This window comes from Pterocles gutturalis, unplaced genomic scaffold, assembly GCF_000699245.1.
Source record: "Pterocles gutturalis isolate BGI_N339 unplaced genomic scaffold, ASM69924v1 scaffold15407, whole genome shotgun sequence".
NCBI lineage: Eukaryota > Metazoa > Chordata > Aves > Pterocliformes > Pteroclidae > Pterocles > Pterocles gutturalis.
Genome location: NW_010115730.1, coordinates 65,307 through 81,847, shown reverse-complemented (window position 1 = coordinate 81,847; position 16,541 = coordinate 65,307). Strand labels below are relative to the sequence as shown.

The 16,541-nt window shown below is 46.2% G+C and overlaps 1 protein-coding gene across 1 annotated transcript in view; it reads right to left on the bottom strand.

Moving 5' to 3' along the window:
- Positions 1–2,653: 2,653 nt before the first annotated feature.
- The window catches only part of MAMLD1 (mastermind-like domain containing 1), a gene marked incomplete at its 5' end in the record, with an annotated part of 32,894 nt that continues 19,006 nt past the window's right edge, over positions 2,654–16,541 (bottom strand). Inside the window, 3 exons of the mRNA XM_010075291.1 lie at positions 2,654–3,675; positions 3,955–4,036; positions 5,550–5,696. Coding sequence (XP_010073593.1) covers positions 2,654–3,675; positions 3,955–4,036; positions 5,550–5,696 — 1,251 coding nt within the window. The remainder of the gene's footprint in view (positions 3,676–3,954; positions 4,037–5,549; positions 5,697–16,541) is intronic.

Sequence of the window (16,541 nt, the reverse complement as noted above, 5' to 3'; positions counted from 1 at the left end):
CTGAAAGGTGCATTGACACAAACAAAATGAAGACTGAAAAGAGGACATTTTATCATGTTTATTAATATCCTAAAGAAGAGCGTGTGGGCAGTGGCCTCCTCCGCCACCTGTGGGTGCTGTGCTGCTGACCCGGCAGGGGGCCGGGCTGGGTCCCGACCCCTTGGGCACTCAGCAGCGAGAGTCTGGCCGCGGCCAGCACCGCTCCCGGGGACACAGCTCGCGACAGAAACGCTGCTGAAATGGTGCCAGTCTTCATGGCCAAACAAACTCACCTTTGTCCTCGCCACAGACACACTCAGAGGCGTTTCTCCCCCTCGCTGCTGTCTGGAGGCGAGTCGGCATTTCTGCCTCATTCAGACACTCGCCCAGTTTTACAGCCTGTTGTGGGCAATTGTTCAGTGGGGCTGATTTCCTTTGCTGGAAAAACCGGCTGCCTTCCTTCTCGCCCTGGTTTCACACAAGTACGTGCCACTCTCGAGATGAAGCTGGTTGGGGGCCGTTCCCTCAGAGCCCCTAGCACCGCGAGGCCCTGCCCTGGCCATGGCAAGGCCACAGGGATCCCTGAGGAGGCCCAGGGGGTGGCTGGGCTTGGCCGAGGGCTCTGAGCACCGGCAGCAGAGCTTCTGCCCGTCGGCTCTAAACCCTGACCGTCCCCTCTCATTTTTGACCTCAGGAGCTGTTCTCTGCCACCCAGCTTTGGGAACAGGCTTCTGGAAGGTCCCACTCCAGGGTGGGGACGACCTTGCCAAACCCCTCCCTCCATCATGGACCAGTTTGAGGGAGATTCCCCACCCCCGGCCAGGAGATCTCCTCAGGCTTGCTCTGCCCACAGTGTGCCCAGGACAACGGGCAGCACCGACACATCTTCTCCACCGGCCCTAGGAAGCTGGGGCAGCATCTGGCTCTGTCTAAACGAGGCAACTTTAGCTACAGATCCTATTTGTGCATTTATTTAAGATGGCTAAAATTTTCCTGTGCCTTCCTACCCCTCCTCCAGCCTCGCCTCCCCCAGGGCAGGCACCAACCCATCAGCCAAAGGAGTGACCGGCTGTCCCTGCCACCACCCTCATGGGTGTCACAGAATGAGCAAGGTGGGACCGCGCCGCGGACCCCCAGCCCTCCTCACCACCTCGCGCTGGGCACGGCTTTATTTTCTGATGGGCAAAATGCTACGGACATTTGGAATCAAGAAATGTCATTTAAATAAACATGGTGCTATGAAAAAAAACCGTAACAGAGATTAATTTCACACTCACCTATAACTGCACTGGAAAGGGAGAGCGGGCCTAAGAAATCCTGTCTTAAAATAAAATTAGAGCCTGCTTCAATTCTTCGTCTAGCCCATTTCTTCTGCTTACCAGCACACATGCATTTGTACATGTTATTAGATTGACGTGGTAGCATCCTGGATAAATCAAATTAATTCAAATATCTGCAGGTACGAAAGGTAGTAGCTGAGAAATGAGCACATAAAGTATATGCAATTTTCCCCTGGCAGTTTATTATGGTATGAAGAAAAAAACATTCTGTGCTTGAAGCTGACGTTATATTACAAATGTATTGCGAAGTATGATGTGACTATTAAAATATGATTACACAAAGTATGAACATTTTAAGAAGTTTACAGTACAGTGAATCTTTTATAAACAGACTCTTAAATATACATAGGACAATAGTAGCTGACAGAAAAACATCAAAAATTAACTATTAATGTTTATAGACTTTTGCCCTGAAAAAAGTCTCACATTAAAACAGAAATTATGAAAAGCCTTAAAACCAGGAACAAATCACCTGTACACTACAAATATACATGGCAGAGGTGCGCAGACCAGAGCTGCCTTTTCGCCGAAGGGTGCGGTCCCCAGCGCCTGCTCTCCAGTGTCACCCAGTTCGGCAGTGCTGTGCCTCGCCTGCCTGCCATGCCGACACACGTGCCTGTCGGCAGCTGTAACGCCACCAGCACACCCTCCCTGCAGGACAACGGACAATGCGCTGTCAGCATCGATCGACCTGCTGGAGTGGATCAAGTTGAGAACACGCCCGGGATCTCGCAAATGGATCTCTGAGGGCAGATCCCTGAATGCACCGGGAGCCCACCTGGGGCCCACATATGAGAACGGGGCTGCTAGGCTGAGCGACGAGGAATCAGCAGCTCCTTTTATGGATTTTTTTTTTTTTAATGCAACTTTTCAATCTTTCCTCTTGATATGGGAGAACAGATGCCACATTTGATTTCTGGTTAGTCTGGCTGCCACGACACCCCTAGTTCATGTGTTAAGTTATGTCAAAAACATAAGTATTTTATGCTGTAATACACAGTATTACTGAAACTAACAATATTATTTGCATATTTATAACAATGTATAATGAAATCCCTATAATAAAAGCAAAAGTTATGCTATAGATTTATTTACAAACAGTTCAGCAAAGAAGTATAAATACTTCTACATTTAAGGTTTAGGAAAACATAATTTACAAAATATTCAAATATATACAGTCATCTGAAAAACTGCCAATATTAAACTTTGATGCAGGCAAAGAATTGGCTGAGTCTATTCATTCCGTATTGAAAGAGGCGGCGGCTTTCACAGGTTGTCTGTTATTTTCAAAAGCCATACGTATGTTATTTACAACGCGACTGCTACTCTCCGAGCTAAACATGTCCGGAGCTTTGAGCGTGCTGTCCCAAAATGTCGTCTATCATTGTCAGATTGTTCAGCCACTCTTCGTCGTTGCTGCTGCTGCTGTTCTTCATGAGGGAGTCGAGGAAGTCAGTGTCGCTGCAGTTTGTGGGCATGATGGAATTGCCGTGCTGGGACACAAAGTCGTACTGCGGCAGCTCGGTGGCGGCGCTCATCCTGTTGAAGGCGTCGGGCGGCTGGCCCGTGGAAGGGTAGCTTGGCGGGCCAAGGCCCGAGGCAGGATTGAGCTGGTTAAAACCGGACACTCCTTGTGGCATTGATTTCATAACATTCATAGCTGGCAACGGTCCTCTGGTTAAATTGTGTCTCAAGTTCTGATTACTCATTGAGCTCAAGCCCTGGCCAGACTGGCCCATGCTCAGTTTTTGCATCTGTCTGACCTGGACGCCGGGAGCGATCTGATTAGGCGGCACTACAGCCTGCTGGGAGAACTGCTGACCCGCAGTGCTGGGTCTGACGGTCTGTTTGGAGAAGAGAGCGTTACCGGAGAACTGCTGCATGCTGGTATCCATTTGGCTTTGATTTGGCATTCTTGGCACAGCACTTGGTGTCCACATCTGGGCCGACGAGTTGGGGTAGACATTAGGGATTCTTGGCATACTCGGCTGCCTCAAGTGTTGCTGAGTCGCAGAGTGATTTGCTAAGGAACTGGAGCTGAAGCCTGCCATCGGCATTCCCGGCCGCACAGCCGAGTGGCTAGGTGCTGTTTGGCACCCCGAGTTCATGCCCAGTGAGTTCTGGCTCGGCCGCAGTGGGATGTTAAAGTCAGAATTAGGTGGAAAAATCCCCTGCTGCTTGCCAGGGTTGTGTGGTATCATCACCATCGTCCCGCTACTCTGGCTGGCGGTAGCTGGGGCCATGCCAGAGCCCAAGGTGCTCTGGAGCATGGCTGGGTTAGATGGCAGCATGCGGTGGCTGGGCGCAGGAGGTGGCATCACCTGGCTGCAGTCAGCGGGCATGGGCTGCTGCACGGCTGCGTACAAAGAGACATGTTAGCTGCTGAGCCCACCTTCACCCTGGTAACATGGCAGAGCCTTAAAAGGCTGCTGCTCCATCTTTCTCTTTCATTACTGGGGCCTCTCCTCTGTGTTCTTTGTAACAGAGTTATCACTGGAGTGTCAAGGAAATGGGTGAATCTCATGATATGTGATAAAATGTGAAATGCTTTTATTTCAGGGCAGAGAATCATTAAGTGCCCTGTATTTAATCAGACCCCAGGCTCCTTTTCATAGCACGCCGTTTCCCTCCTTACCTTGAAACTGATTTATCTGCTGAGCCGCAAACAAACTCCTCTGCTCAGACGTTACTCCCAGCACATTTTGTCTGTGCTTTTCCTGGAAAAGAAGGGGCATAATAGTCAAGTTGGTCTCTTGACAAACAAGAATAGTAGCAGACTACTTGAAGTATAGCCACTGTCATCATTAACAACCTCTCCCATAACCACACAAATGCACACCTCTGACGAGATTCAGCCCAGACAGTTCATTTCAGACCGGATCTTAATTGCTCACATGTCCCTTCTTGCAAAGATGTCCCGACAACAGCCCAGCACTAGGAAGCACAGCCTTCAGCAGACACTGTGCAGGCAGCCCAAGGCCCAAGGGGAGCTGGATGAACATGGAGACCTCCGTGTTCATCAGCGTATGAGCAAAGTGCAGCCCAACCAGAGGCTGCAGGACTCCTGGCATCTCCCCAGCACCTCTCATGCTGACTACTAGGATGTGTTCTCTGAAGTACCAGATGCAGGGACAAAAGGTGCCCAGAAGTCTATTAGCGAACAGAACCTTGTGGCAGCATTGCAGGGACACACTGACAAACAGGAGACTGTTGGTGGCCATCACCCCCTCTGAAGGATGGCTCTGCTCATGGGTACCATCACCTTTTGTGCTGGTTGACACTTCTAACTGGAACATAGCAGTGAGCCACAGGAAGCCAGGGATCCTTGGGAGGTGCTCCCTAAGCAAGGCATTGCTGGCTTTCTCCAAGTTACCTGATTTGCATCTCCCACCATTTAACCCCAGAACCCACCACCACACTTCCATCCCTGCTGTGGACAGCAACTGTGACCTGGGGACCTCTCTGTGGATGGTGGAAGCTGAGGCCTGGCTGAACTCCCGCTGTGTTTGAGCAGCACAGATAAGCTTGAAGCCAACAGATGACAAGGAGGTAGAGCTGGTTTTCAAAGGGCGTTTGATCAATGAGCAGGACAGTACTCAGCTGAGGGTTTTACTAAGCTACTTCTCATCTCACTTCCCATCCAAATAAATCAGCTTCCTTGACCCCAATCCAGCAGCCCACTCAGAAAGTCAGAGGCACATGTTCAATGCTGCCTCACCCAACTCGTCTCTGGGATTCCCCCATCCCTGCTCCTTCACACAGCATGTTACAAACATCGTACAGGGACTTCTGTTGCTAGAGAGACCAGCAAAGTCCAGGACAAACTACAGCCTAACATCTGCTCTGCTAAATCCCCAGGGAAGCAGAGAGAAAGGCAAGCATGGAGGACATCTCTCCTGGGGCTGACTCACCCTCCAAGCCTCCCTTTTCTGCATCTTCCCTCCCTACTCTGCAGCTGACCAAGGATGAGGCAATAATACGGAGATGACTGAATCCTTCCCTTGCATACGAGTGGGCAGATCTGCACTCAGACTTGCTGAGCAGCACTTGGCCCTGGCCTCTCTTGGGCATGACATCCTGGACTCATCACAGCCCTAATCTGACTCAACCCAGCAATTCTAGGGTCACTCCTTAGTGTTTGCTGACTGGTGATTTCCCCATTCCAGTTAGTCCTATACTTCCCAGTGAGGTGGACAGCATAGGAACCCACAGAGGCACTCAGCATCGTACCTGCATCAGCTGTCGTTTCATTATTTGCTGCTTCAGTAAATGGTTCCTCATCGTGTACCCATTCACCGTGGCTGGTGCCGGCACAGAGCCTCCGCTTGGGATGGAGCCCGGCTCCTGAAGTCTGGCAACAATTCCAGCATTTTGATCCTGCCAAGAAAGATGAAAAAAGAAAATTAATCTCAACAGGGAGAAAACAACAGAAGCCCTTATCCTCTCTGCTGATGCCCTCTCTCTGGTCTTTAGCTGTCCCAAGGCCAAAACACCTTGTGGATTCACACGGACCCACATGTCATTGTGAAGACAGCGAGGAACAGGGGACTGCTCTGATTTCTGTGGCTCAGCACAAGAAGAAGTGAGAGAAGCAAGAGGTTAATTCAAAATTCTTTGTGACTAGCCCAAGGCTACGGGGCTGATTCACTACCATCACTGGAGTCACATGGCTGCTGGTTGGCAGAAGGGATGCGAGTAAAGTGTCACATTTCCCACCAGTTCCCCAACTGTTACACTGAAAGACATAAGGAAAGAAAAGTTGCATCAGGGTAGAATTTGGCAACTGGATATAAAGGAGACGCTTACAGTAAAAGAAACAGCAAACTAAAGACAGAAGGGGGAAAAGGTGCCATCAGACCAGGGACCTGGAAAGATGGGGAAGATGTGGGCCTGGGATTGAAGTGGTTCTTCTGGGTTGCATGACCGGACAAACAAGGAGAGCTATTTGTGAAAGGAGAGGAGAACATGTGAAAATGCAGGCTCAGGTCAAGGCTGGGCACAAATCAGTAATGCAGTGGGCCCAATTCCTGGCTGGTGAAAAGTGGCCTCGCTGTAAGTCCTCAATGAAAGATCTGAGCTGACTTTCACCAGCTGAGGACTTGCCTCCAAAGAAAGAGCATTGTGGGGAGAAGAGGAAAAAAAAAATCACAAGAACACGAGGAAGATAAAACCTGAAAGGGAAGAAGAATTAAAAACACACGGAAGTCTAAACATCTTAGGAGCTGGCAGCTAGTCAGGGAAACATAAGAGAAAAACGACGGAAGAAGCCAAGGCCTCACCTAGGACAAGATTCAATAAGTGCTGTACCCAGGAACAGCAGTACCGGTGTATTCCCCTTTCTCCGTTTTCACATCCAGCTTCTACTTTATTTATGATGTTTTGTTATTATTGGCAAGGAGAAGTATGTACACTATATCCAGCATCCTTAGCTGGGCCATGCTTCCTTTGTTTTCAGAATGGCAGCCCACATCCTTTGTTTGAGAATCAATGTTATCAGGAGATAAGCAAGTCGAAAATGGTTGTTGCCTTTTGACATCTGACAATTAGAAGCATGCTCAGATGGAGAAAACAGGATACCAGCCGTGTTTCAGAGTGGCCAGAAGAAAGCCTTGGGAGGCATTTGTCACCAGGCAAGCTTCTCGGGCCTGGGGCGCCTTTCCACGGCAGCTTCACCATGAGGAATCACCCAGCTCCTTCCAAGATATTCTTTGTAAGAGCGATTACCAAGAAGGTCACTGAAATTACTCATTTTTATGGAGCCTCCTTTTGTTGTAGCACTTTGGTCTATTATGCAAAAGCATAATTGATGAAATGTAAATGCCTGCTAGATAATTTACTAAAAGACACAAACCTGCAGCTCATCACTGCTCTCATTATCATTCCTATTCACGGGCAGTCTCATAAGACCAGACTTTATTACCGGTGCTTTGCTTACAATTCTGCTGGACATCTCTCTTCCTCCCCCTTCCCTCCTACCCATTTTACTCCCTCTCTCCCACAGAAAAAGAGAGAGGGGAGGAAAAAAGTAAATATGATTTACTACAGATGTAAATATGAAAGTTCATGTAAAGCTAGCACTCTGCTTTCATGTCAGACAGAATTCTGCAGCCACAGTTAAGCTTTGAATAATGCAGATTGCCTCTAGGGGAATATTTGAAAGTGCAGGGATTCAGTTTGTGTACTCTGCACATGAAAGACACTGTTCATACCACCAAAATCCCTGCCATCTACCCAATTTCCTCCAAACTTGTCTTGTTGCCGTTGCAGAGGGTCTGTGCTTACTGAAGCAAATGAGTTTAGTGCAAGGACAATCATTCTGATGTCTCGCTCAGGGCTATTGCATTAACAAGTCATAACATTAAAGTCTCTTTTCCTAATCATGTCCACCTCTTTCTAATTTCTCCTAAGCATCATCAAGAAAATAATGTTGATTTTTCCATATTATTAATGGAAAAGAAGTGTAAATCACATTACCAATTGCAGCTCTTGTGCTGTGGCAGTACAACAGCTTAATTATATGGGACTTTCTGCAGGCACCCTATAGCAATAATAACAATCAGCGAATCATTTGCAAATATGCAGAATGGGTTGCTGAGTTTTTCAGAGCAAAGTTGCATAATACTTAATTAGCCAGTAACGAATCAATCTATAGATATAAATTTTGCTTTTGGGGAGATTAGGACAAAATAGCATAGATGTGAAGACAAGGAATTAATTCAAAATCTTGCGTTCCACAGTTTTTCACATTTAGGTTAAGCCAAAAAAAGAAAATAATTTTTTAAAAAAGTAAAAAGGAAAAAGTTCTCTCTTTTCACCACTAGTGGGAACTACTGTATTCCCTTACAATAAAAAATAACCACCTAAACGTCATGACTAAGAATAGCTCTGGTGTAGTCTAAAGGACACTGCTATCTGTACCAAAGGTTAATGAACTTTAAACATTTTTCCTTTTCATCACTCCCCAAGAAAAATCACTTTCCTTCCCATAGCAAGGCCAAGCCAAACAAGCCATAATCTTAACTTGTCTATAGTTTGAACTATCCCATTTTATAATCCAGGAAGACAGCAAAGAGAGGAGGATTCTTGTGTCGAAGTCGGGAACGATGGAAGTGGGTGTTTACACCCAAAGGGTCGTGCAGCTGAGCTGGCTGTGAGCTACGCTGGAGGACACACAGGGCTACAGGGGATTCTTACTCTTCAACTTGAAAAAAAAATAAGTGTTTGCATGTAGGTGTCAGGTTTTTTGCCATTTTCCCCTCCACAAACTCATATGACAACCTCAAATGCGCTCAATCTCTAACCAAACGGCACGCCACGCAGAGCTGGAACGGGAGCGCATGTGTTCGAGAGCATTTCTGTTGCTAGGCAAACCACCGCATGGCAGGGCCGGAGATCCTGATGCACACCCTGGGCTTTCCAGCGCAGCAGTTCCTGGTCAAAAGGCACCAGGGCTGGCTTCACGGTTCTCAGTATCTTATGTGCTAGTTTTGAGAGCAAGGAGAAGAGAATCAGGTCCTAGGTTTGCAGGAATGTATACTGTTTGTGTCAGTATTCCGCCACTGACTGTAATTGTAAAAGCCACTGCACAGCCCAGTGAAACCAGTCCCTCCCAGTTGCCCAGTCTGGGCACAATGGCAGGCTGCTCTGGCTGGGCAAACGCATCGGCAAATTACTGCGCCCAGCTGCAGCGAGAGTGGGTCTGGCTCAACAAAACATTTGGGCACGCACTTAATGCAAAGTGTGCAAACAGTCCTGCTGAGACCTACCACGTCTATTTATGAATCTACATCCTTCTAAAAATCCACTGACGAGCTCGACTTGCCCAGCCCCATCATCTGATTGTGTACAAGATGCACAACTGCAGTAAATAAGCGCAGAGATTAATTGTTCTGTGTGAACGCCGTTGATAAACTCCAGTCCCCAGCACTTAGTTATATATCCAGTAATCACTTTGTGGCTTCACTTAAGCAAGAAGGAAGAAATTTATGGCCCCTAATTCCTCTGAATCCTCATTAACAAACAGTCCAAAAAGAGTTTAAAAGCAAGATTTTCTGAAGAGCTGAGCTAGAGCTTTAATCGCTCTTTGGCAAATATGCAAAAACCCCTCTGATCTTTAATAAAGAGCATTCTTTGTTTTTTAGGACGATGTGAAAACACTCAACTCATTTGTCATTATTAAACTTTCCCATCTGCTCTTACAGTGTAACTCCAACGAATGTAACAAAGAAACGTACATGTTAAATTGTATTGACTTAAGCCCAGAGCTATTGGAGATATACAATTTATTTCATTGAGGGCATGAAGGGGACTGCAGGCTGCTAGACAGAGTCATTTGTCCAATGCTGAAAAGACAGTTATCTGCACCAAAATGGCTCTTGGAAAGGCACATTTGCTTTATAAGAAATAAGCTGCCAGGTGAGACCATTCAGCATTATGTTACAGACCCAGACAATAAAACTAAGCCATGAATTTCAATAGTTAACAGATGGACTAATTAGAGACTGAATTCTTTGTGGTTCTAACAGATAACCAGGTCACAGCAAGGTTACTGAGAGAGAGGCAGCAGCTTTGCAAATTTCGGTAGATATTTCAGAGTCGGGGAAGAACTGCACTTCCTAACTGAAAGCATCAGTGGCTGTGGAAGAACAGAAACATGTCTAACTAAAAAATGCATCCAGTACCTGCATTTTAAAAGTTTCTTCCATTTCACAAGAAATGGCTGATTAGAAAGATTCCCTCCACTTTCAATGGCGTATCCAGCTGAATCCAGTAATTCTAGAGTTTAAGACAGGAGGGTTGTTGGGATGCGCCACAGCACCCCAGCGTAAAAGGCAAAGACCAAAGGCAATGGGTTGCTCAGGGTACATGTTTGCTGTAAACACCAGAAAGGGACAAACTGCTTTTCCCATCAGTTTGTTTGTTTTGGTTTTGTGGTTTTTTTTTTTTTTTTTTAACCAAAGATAACTTAGCTTGAAGTATTTACTGAGACATCACACAGTTAAAGAAAAACCTCGAAAAACAGAGAGGAAAACCATGGCTACGGGACTTGACAGTCCAGGGACTAGAGTGGATCTGTATTTGTGGCAGGGACAGCGATTCTCTAGGGGTGGGGTGAAGCTTCATTAATCAAGTTTTGTTCTGTATTTTAAGAACATCTGTTACATATGGGGAGTTCTGTACTCTGCTGAGGAAATGCAAATACTAGTTTCAAACGGATGCCTCTGCGCATCCCTGTGCTCCCGCCTGCCCGCGGTGCCGTGGCTCCTGTCCAGGACGTCGCTGTGTCTCCTCGGTGGGGCTTCCATGCCTGGCCAGCGCTTCGCTGGGAAGTCCAGGACTAAGACTTGTAGGCACAAACACCCTGCAAATACTACAGACTAAGCAAGTAAAACACTAATACTGTTAAAGTAGTCTCCCCCCATAGAATTGGATGGTTCTAAGAGTTTTGTGTTTGGATCTACAGAAACGCCACATGTAGACTCCCAGCATCTAATAACCTCGTGCGGCCCCATAGAAAACCTTGACACCACCTTGACAAAGGATCATTGCCTCCACAGCTGTTAACCCAAGCAGATGCTAAGATGGTGAATCTGCTTGGCTGATGCATACAAATCAAGCAAACAAAATCCAGGGTCATTATTTCACAGAATGATCATGTCAGCCTAGTCAAGAGTGTGATGTCTGTGAGATGCCACAATCATTTGCTTCATGCAAAAGTCCAGGGTTAGGTATGCTTCTTGCCTTTAACAAAACTCTGCTCTTTGGAAGTTGTCTTTTCTCTCTCCTCTATTCTGCTCAGAGTTCAGAGATGCTCTTCAAGATAAAACAGCCTTTCAGTTCAGAAATGCTCCAAAGCTTTTTGTTTGTTTTCTTGTTTGTTTTAACACAATGTATGAACACTGATAAAACAAACTGTGCAGCTCAGTGGATCTTTTTTTTTACCCATCTTTCACCCATTTACTTGATATACAAGCATGTGAAATACTACCAGACTCAAGCTTCTAAGCTTATCTTGGGGGCTGTCAGTCAGGAAAAGGCTTTGTTTGAAGACTGTAAGTGATCCAGGGGTATACGGTTTTGTTTTAAAATAAAATGTCTTTTAAGTTTTTCTTTCTTTTCATACTGCACGAGCATGCACAGCTTCCTTCAAAGGTAGTTCTCCTTCTTTGCTAGGAGCACTGACAAGATCACCACACCTGGCTGGCACCTGTATCAGGATCTCCTCCCTTCAAGCAAAGCAGATGAAATACTAATTTCCCTATAGCTGCTCTTATAGCGCATGCTGTTCAAAACAAAACAAAATCCCATCAAAGTATCCAAAGTGCTTTTAAAAATGCACCCAGAATTTTAATAAGATGGAAACTGACTCCACGTTCCCTCTTTAAAAAAAATTAATCGAATTAGTTAAAGCTTTTGTGCAAAGACTCCACCAACATTTTCAGAGCTGGTTTCATCTATCAAAACATGCCGTTGAAGAATAGCAGCAATCAGAGCAACAGAAAGACAGAAAATCCAGAGTGAATTATGGCACCGGTGATTTTTCTCTTAGATGAAAATGCATCCTTTAGCAGGCGAGTTGAAATCAAGCTGTGATGCTGTTACCTGCACCATGCTGTTAGAAAGAACATGGGAGATGGCTCTGGGAGCAGCCAAGAGCCTGAGGCACAACACGGATGGGAGAGTCGGTGTATCACAGACACACACAACCCCCTAAGGACTGCGCTGCTTGTAAGGAGGCACGATCGAGACTCCAGCAACAGCAGCTCCCCTGCAAACAGATCCTCTGGCCCACGTGAACTCCCAGGCTATGGGTGGAGGCAGCCTGGAGAACAGCTTTGCTCCAGCATCCCGAGTGCAAGGCAAACCTCTCAGCAGGACTAGAGACACATGGAGGCTCTGCCAGACCCCTCATGGCAATGGACCTTGGGACCCACAGAGTTAACACACTTCTCTTCCACCTGAGAGCAAGGCTCTAGGGCTGGACTCATCCCCACCTTTGTGCCACTCTACTTCAATGTAAACTGTACGTATTGTTGTTTTCATGTGCATACACCCAAAGACACAGAGATGGTTGTTTTGTACCTGTCTATATAACATACAGTCAAGATCCAAAATTGAATTCTCTACAAAGAGCAAAATATTTATATTTGGCTTGTACAGCTATCATGATTCTCCAACCCTTGACACCACGCTCTTGTTCCCATGGAGGGCAGCTTGCCTATAAATTCAATGAGATAATCTAAAACTGTATTTATCTCACCCAATTTTGGCTGGTAGTCCTTCCGCCTGTCTCTACAAGGTTGCATGAGCTGTGATGACAAACTACAACATCTCATATCTATAAAGTGGTTTGACTCAAGTAATCCTTGTGTTATGTCAAGGCATGCTCTCAGAGGTGTCGATGAGATTCAAAAGCAGCCGGGTTAGCACAGCACACGGCAGAAGCTGCTACAGAGAAATGCAGTGACTGGCTGTGGGATTTATGTATTAAGGAGAGACGAAAAGATGTGATCACAAAAAGGCGAAAATTTCACTGTAACAAAGGGAAAGTTAGGAAATTGTGAGCTAATGGGAGAAATCAGTTATCTACCTGCCCATTTCTGAAAAGCTCTGCAAACTGCAGTGAGGTGGTCTCGATCACAGAGATTTGAAAATCCCTTGATTTCTCCAAGTTAATGTTTCCATGAATTTATTTTTCCTTTTCATGCAAAGGTTCAGTTTGCAGAGGCAGATGCCCAAGTCTTGTTAACTTTCAATAGCAGTTGGCTGCCAAACTGCTTCTGAGAAGCCCTTTGCATGAAAACCTGCCCACATGCAAAACCCAACAGTACATTCTCCTCATTTCTCATGTAAGGGCGCAAACAAAGCACACCCTGGCACAAAGTATCACATCACTTTTTCAGTATTAAACCTCTCACAATCTTATTCCTTCCTAACAAAAAACTATTCAAACACCCAAAATGGTTGTATCAGACCGTCTGCCCAATCAGGTGCCAAAAATCACCACCATGACTTACAAAACAAATTGCAGTGACAAATAATATGCTAAAATAATAGATACAAAGTAAGCTGTGACTAGGTGGTCCTCATGATCAAATTTTTAAAACCAAGATACTGACATGTTAAAAAAGAAAAGATGTATTAAGGTGACCTTGAGCATGGGGAACAAGGAGCGATTCCATTATTTTTTTAAATGGACATTATTATTAAAACACCCGAAGCTGAACTGCTGTAACCAAGTCAACTCAATCTCCCCTTAAAAATTCCTTTTCTCCCCTCCCATTCAGATTGTATTTACAAACTGTAGATGTCTCATTTTTTTCTTGTGTCATTTCATTATTACAGAGTTGAGATCACTAGCCATCTGCAGCTTCATTTCATCAAGCTCTGATTTGTCCTTGGAGCAAGGTCATCTGGGACAAGAACATAAAATGCTGCTTTCCTCAACTGACAGTTCTTTATGCCTTCCTGTAAATATTCCCCACTAATTTTAAATAATTTTACCACTTCATACTCCCCCTCACACACACTGAAAAGGCTCATATACACGCATATTAATAAGGATCTTGTCATTTAACCACTGCATGACATATTAGAAGCAATTAATGGTGTTTATTTGCTGATAACACAGGCATTTCGAGCTCCAGCTCAAGAATCCTTGGTAGCTTCATGTGACTTGCAGGATATTAGCTATGGGTCAGAAGTTGGGACCCCCCCATTCAGCATTAGCATATGCTTGGAGCGACTCTGTTTTCCATCAAGCAGAAAAAAAATGCAGTCAATGCACAAAAATTACCAGCTGCTATACACCCTATGGTGGGTGAGTGATAATAAAACATCACTAGGTGTATGTGGGTTCATTCATCGAAATCAACAGACCGGTAAGGAAAGATTTTCAGGTGCATCACACAATGTTCCAAGCTAAAAACAAAGAAAACGGAACACGGATTTTCTACTCGGATCAGATTTGACTTGCCATAAATTCTGGAGCATCTTCACTGAAGCGGATACTGCTGCTCCGGATTATGGCAAAACCAAACCAATCCCCCTCACCCCTCCAACAAAAAAAAAAAAAAAACAAAAAAGGGCAGAGTAAATTAATTTGAGAGCCTTCATTAGCACACCCATAAAGCAACAGGGAATAACTGAGTGATTGAGAATAATCAGCGCTAGCTCTGGGGGTCAGTCTCCCCTGTGGTCCCTGGCTGCAGATGCTGGCAGCAGCAGACTGAAGGTCCCGGCTCTAATCTCCAGCTCAAGGTGCGCATCTTTTGGCATCTGGGAAATGCACTACTGGGCTGATGTTGTGGGTTCTGAGATATGCTCTGCTGTATGCAGCCATCTGCTCACAAATAACCGTGTGAGAGCTTTTACCTGGGCGCCTTTAATAGCCCAAATAGCCCTAGACTTGAAGACGTGCACATCATAGAGGTCTGTTTGCAAACACACCTGGACACACGCTGTGCAGACAGGCACATGAGCCTCTGGTGAGTTGACTTGCACTAGCAAGTGTCCCTTTGGACACACGGTGGAGGTTCAGCTGATGGGACTGTGAGCACACCATTTGTCACAAGGAGACACAGAAAATGGGATCATTAAAGGTGAACTCCCAAGCTACCTCTAAAGGAGATGATCTCGAACGGTGAGTTTGTTTCATGACTGAGTCACAGGATAAAAGCCAGCCACGAGGACTTGGGCTCACACGACCAGGTTCAGTTTCCAGTTCCATCACACACAGTTTCTTCACATGACTATGGACAAGTCGCTTCATTTCTCCCCCTGTCTTAGTTTCCCCCCAAAAATAATTCAAGTAACTCCCCGAATAGGAGGATGAGGGTCAGTTCTCAGGGCAGTGGGGGGTTTCATGTTCAGCCTCCTGAAACGGTGCCTCTCTCATGCCCTGGGGTTCTGTGCCGCAGAACCGTGCTCCATGCCGCTCACCGGACAGAGCTGGAAGGGTTTTTTCTGCTTCACTCCGCATACGAGATTGTGTCATGTCCTCCTCTCTCCATCTCTCCCCTGGGTCCGGCCGCAGCTGGCTGCATCCCACAACAGCACTAAACTACACCCAGTTGTAATGGTCCCCTGGGGCCTCTAACCTGGCTGCACAGACCAGCGGAGCACAGCGTGTCCCGGCCACACACCCCGCGGTCCCGTGACTTGCCCTTTATGTGCCAGCAAAAGAAGCTGCTGCAACTACTACGGGTATCGCCGCACCCGGAGAATCCCCCAGTGCCCAGCGGGAGCTGTGCAAAGAGGGCTGTGCGCTAGGATGTTTTAACTGGTACAAGAAGAAGAGGCTGGCTGAGGTAGTTATGGGTGAGAATCCCAGGATCTTCCTGCAAGTCCTGCTTGATATTTTATTGTGAGAGCTTTTACTGTGGTGGGAACAGTCCTTCGCTCCACGTCCTCTCACATCCGTCGCTTCTGCCCCCTCCATCCCCATTACATGTCCTTCTCTGTCATTTACATGGCAGGAGATACTCCTCATTCAAAATTTATCCACAATGAAAAAAATCATCCAAGTGCCTCCAACTACCATCCTCTCAAGTCAGCCAACATTTCCCTGAAATTCTGTGGGATTTTTGGTGCCTCTGTCACTTAAGATAATAGGAGTCTAGGAAACACGTGCCTTTGAACATTTGGCCAGCCACACTTCTGCTGTAAGGAAAGAGAGAAGCGTCTAAAAGAAGCAAGGAGGCTGGAGCTCGTCCACGTTCCCTGCGAGGCAGAGATGTCGCAGAGACTCACAAGCGCTTCTTCCGTGGAGACACCACATGTCAACAGTTAACTCCCCTTTGTTCCCATCCGAATGATTAAGGTTAGAAGCTCGGCTGGTGACATCACCGGAGTTTAAACATGCTGGATATGGTCCAGGGAGCCAAAGTTATTGCTGACCCCATGCTTACTGATCCGCTCCGCAAGTAGCTGATGTCTGCTCTCACTTTATGAATTATTTAATGGGTTAAAGATTGGTCAGATCTTCTTTATGCAACGTACAGCCATACAGTGGGCAGGAGGACGTAAACATGCATTAACAAGGTTAAAGTCGTATACTGTAACTACACTGTCTGTTTTCAGCTTGCAGCTTTATTGACTTAATCATGCCGGCACCGCAGCCAACAAATCATTAAATCCATTCCATTCTTTTGCTGGTTTCCAACCACAAAAACAGAGGCAGGCAAACACGGAGCAAATCTCGGAGGGGGCGGGGAGTGGCGG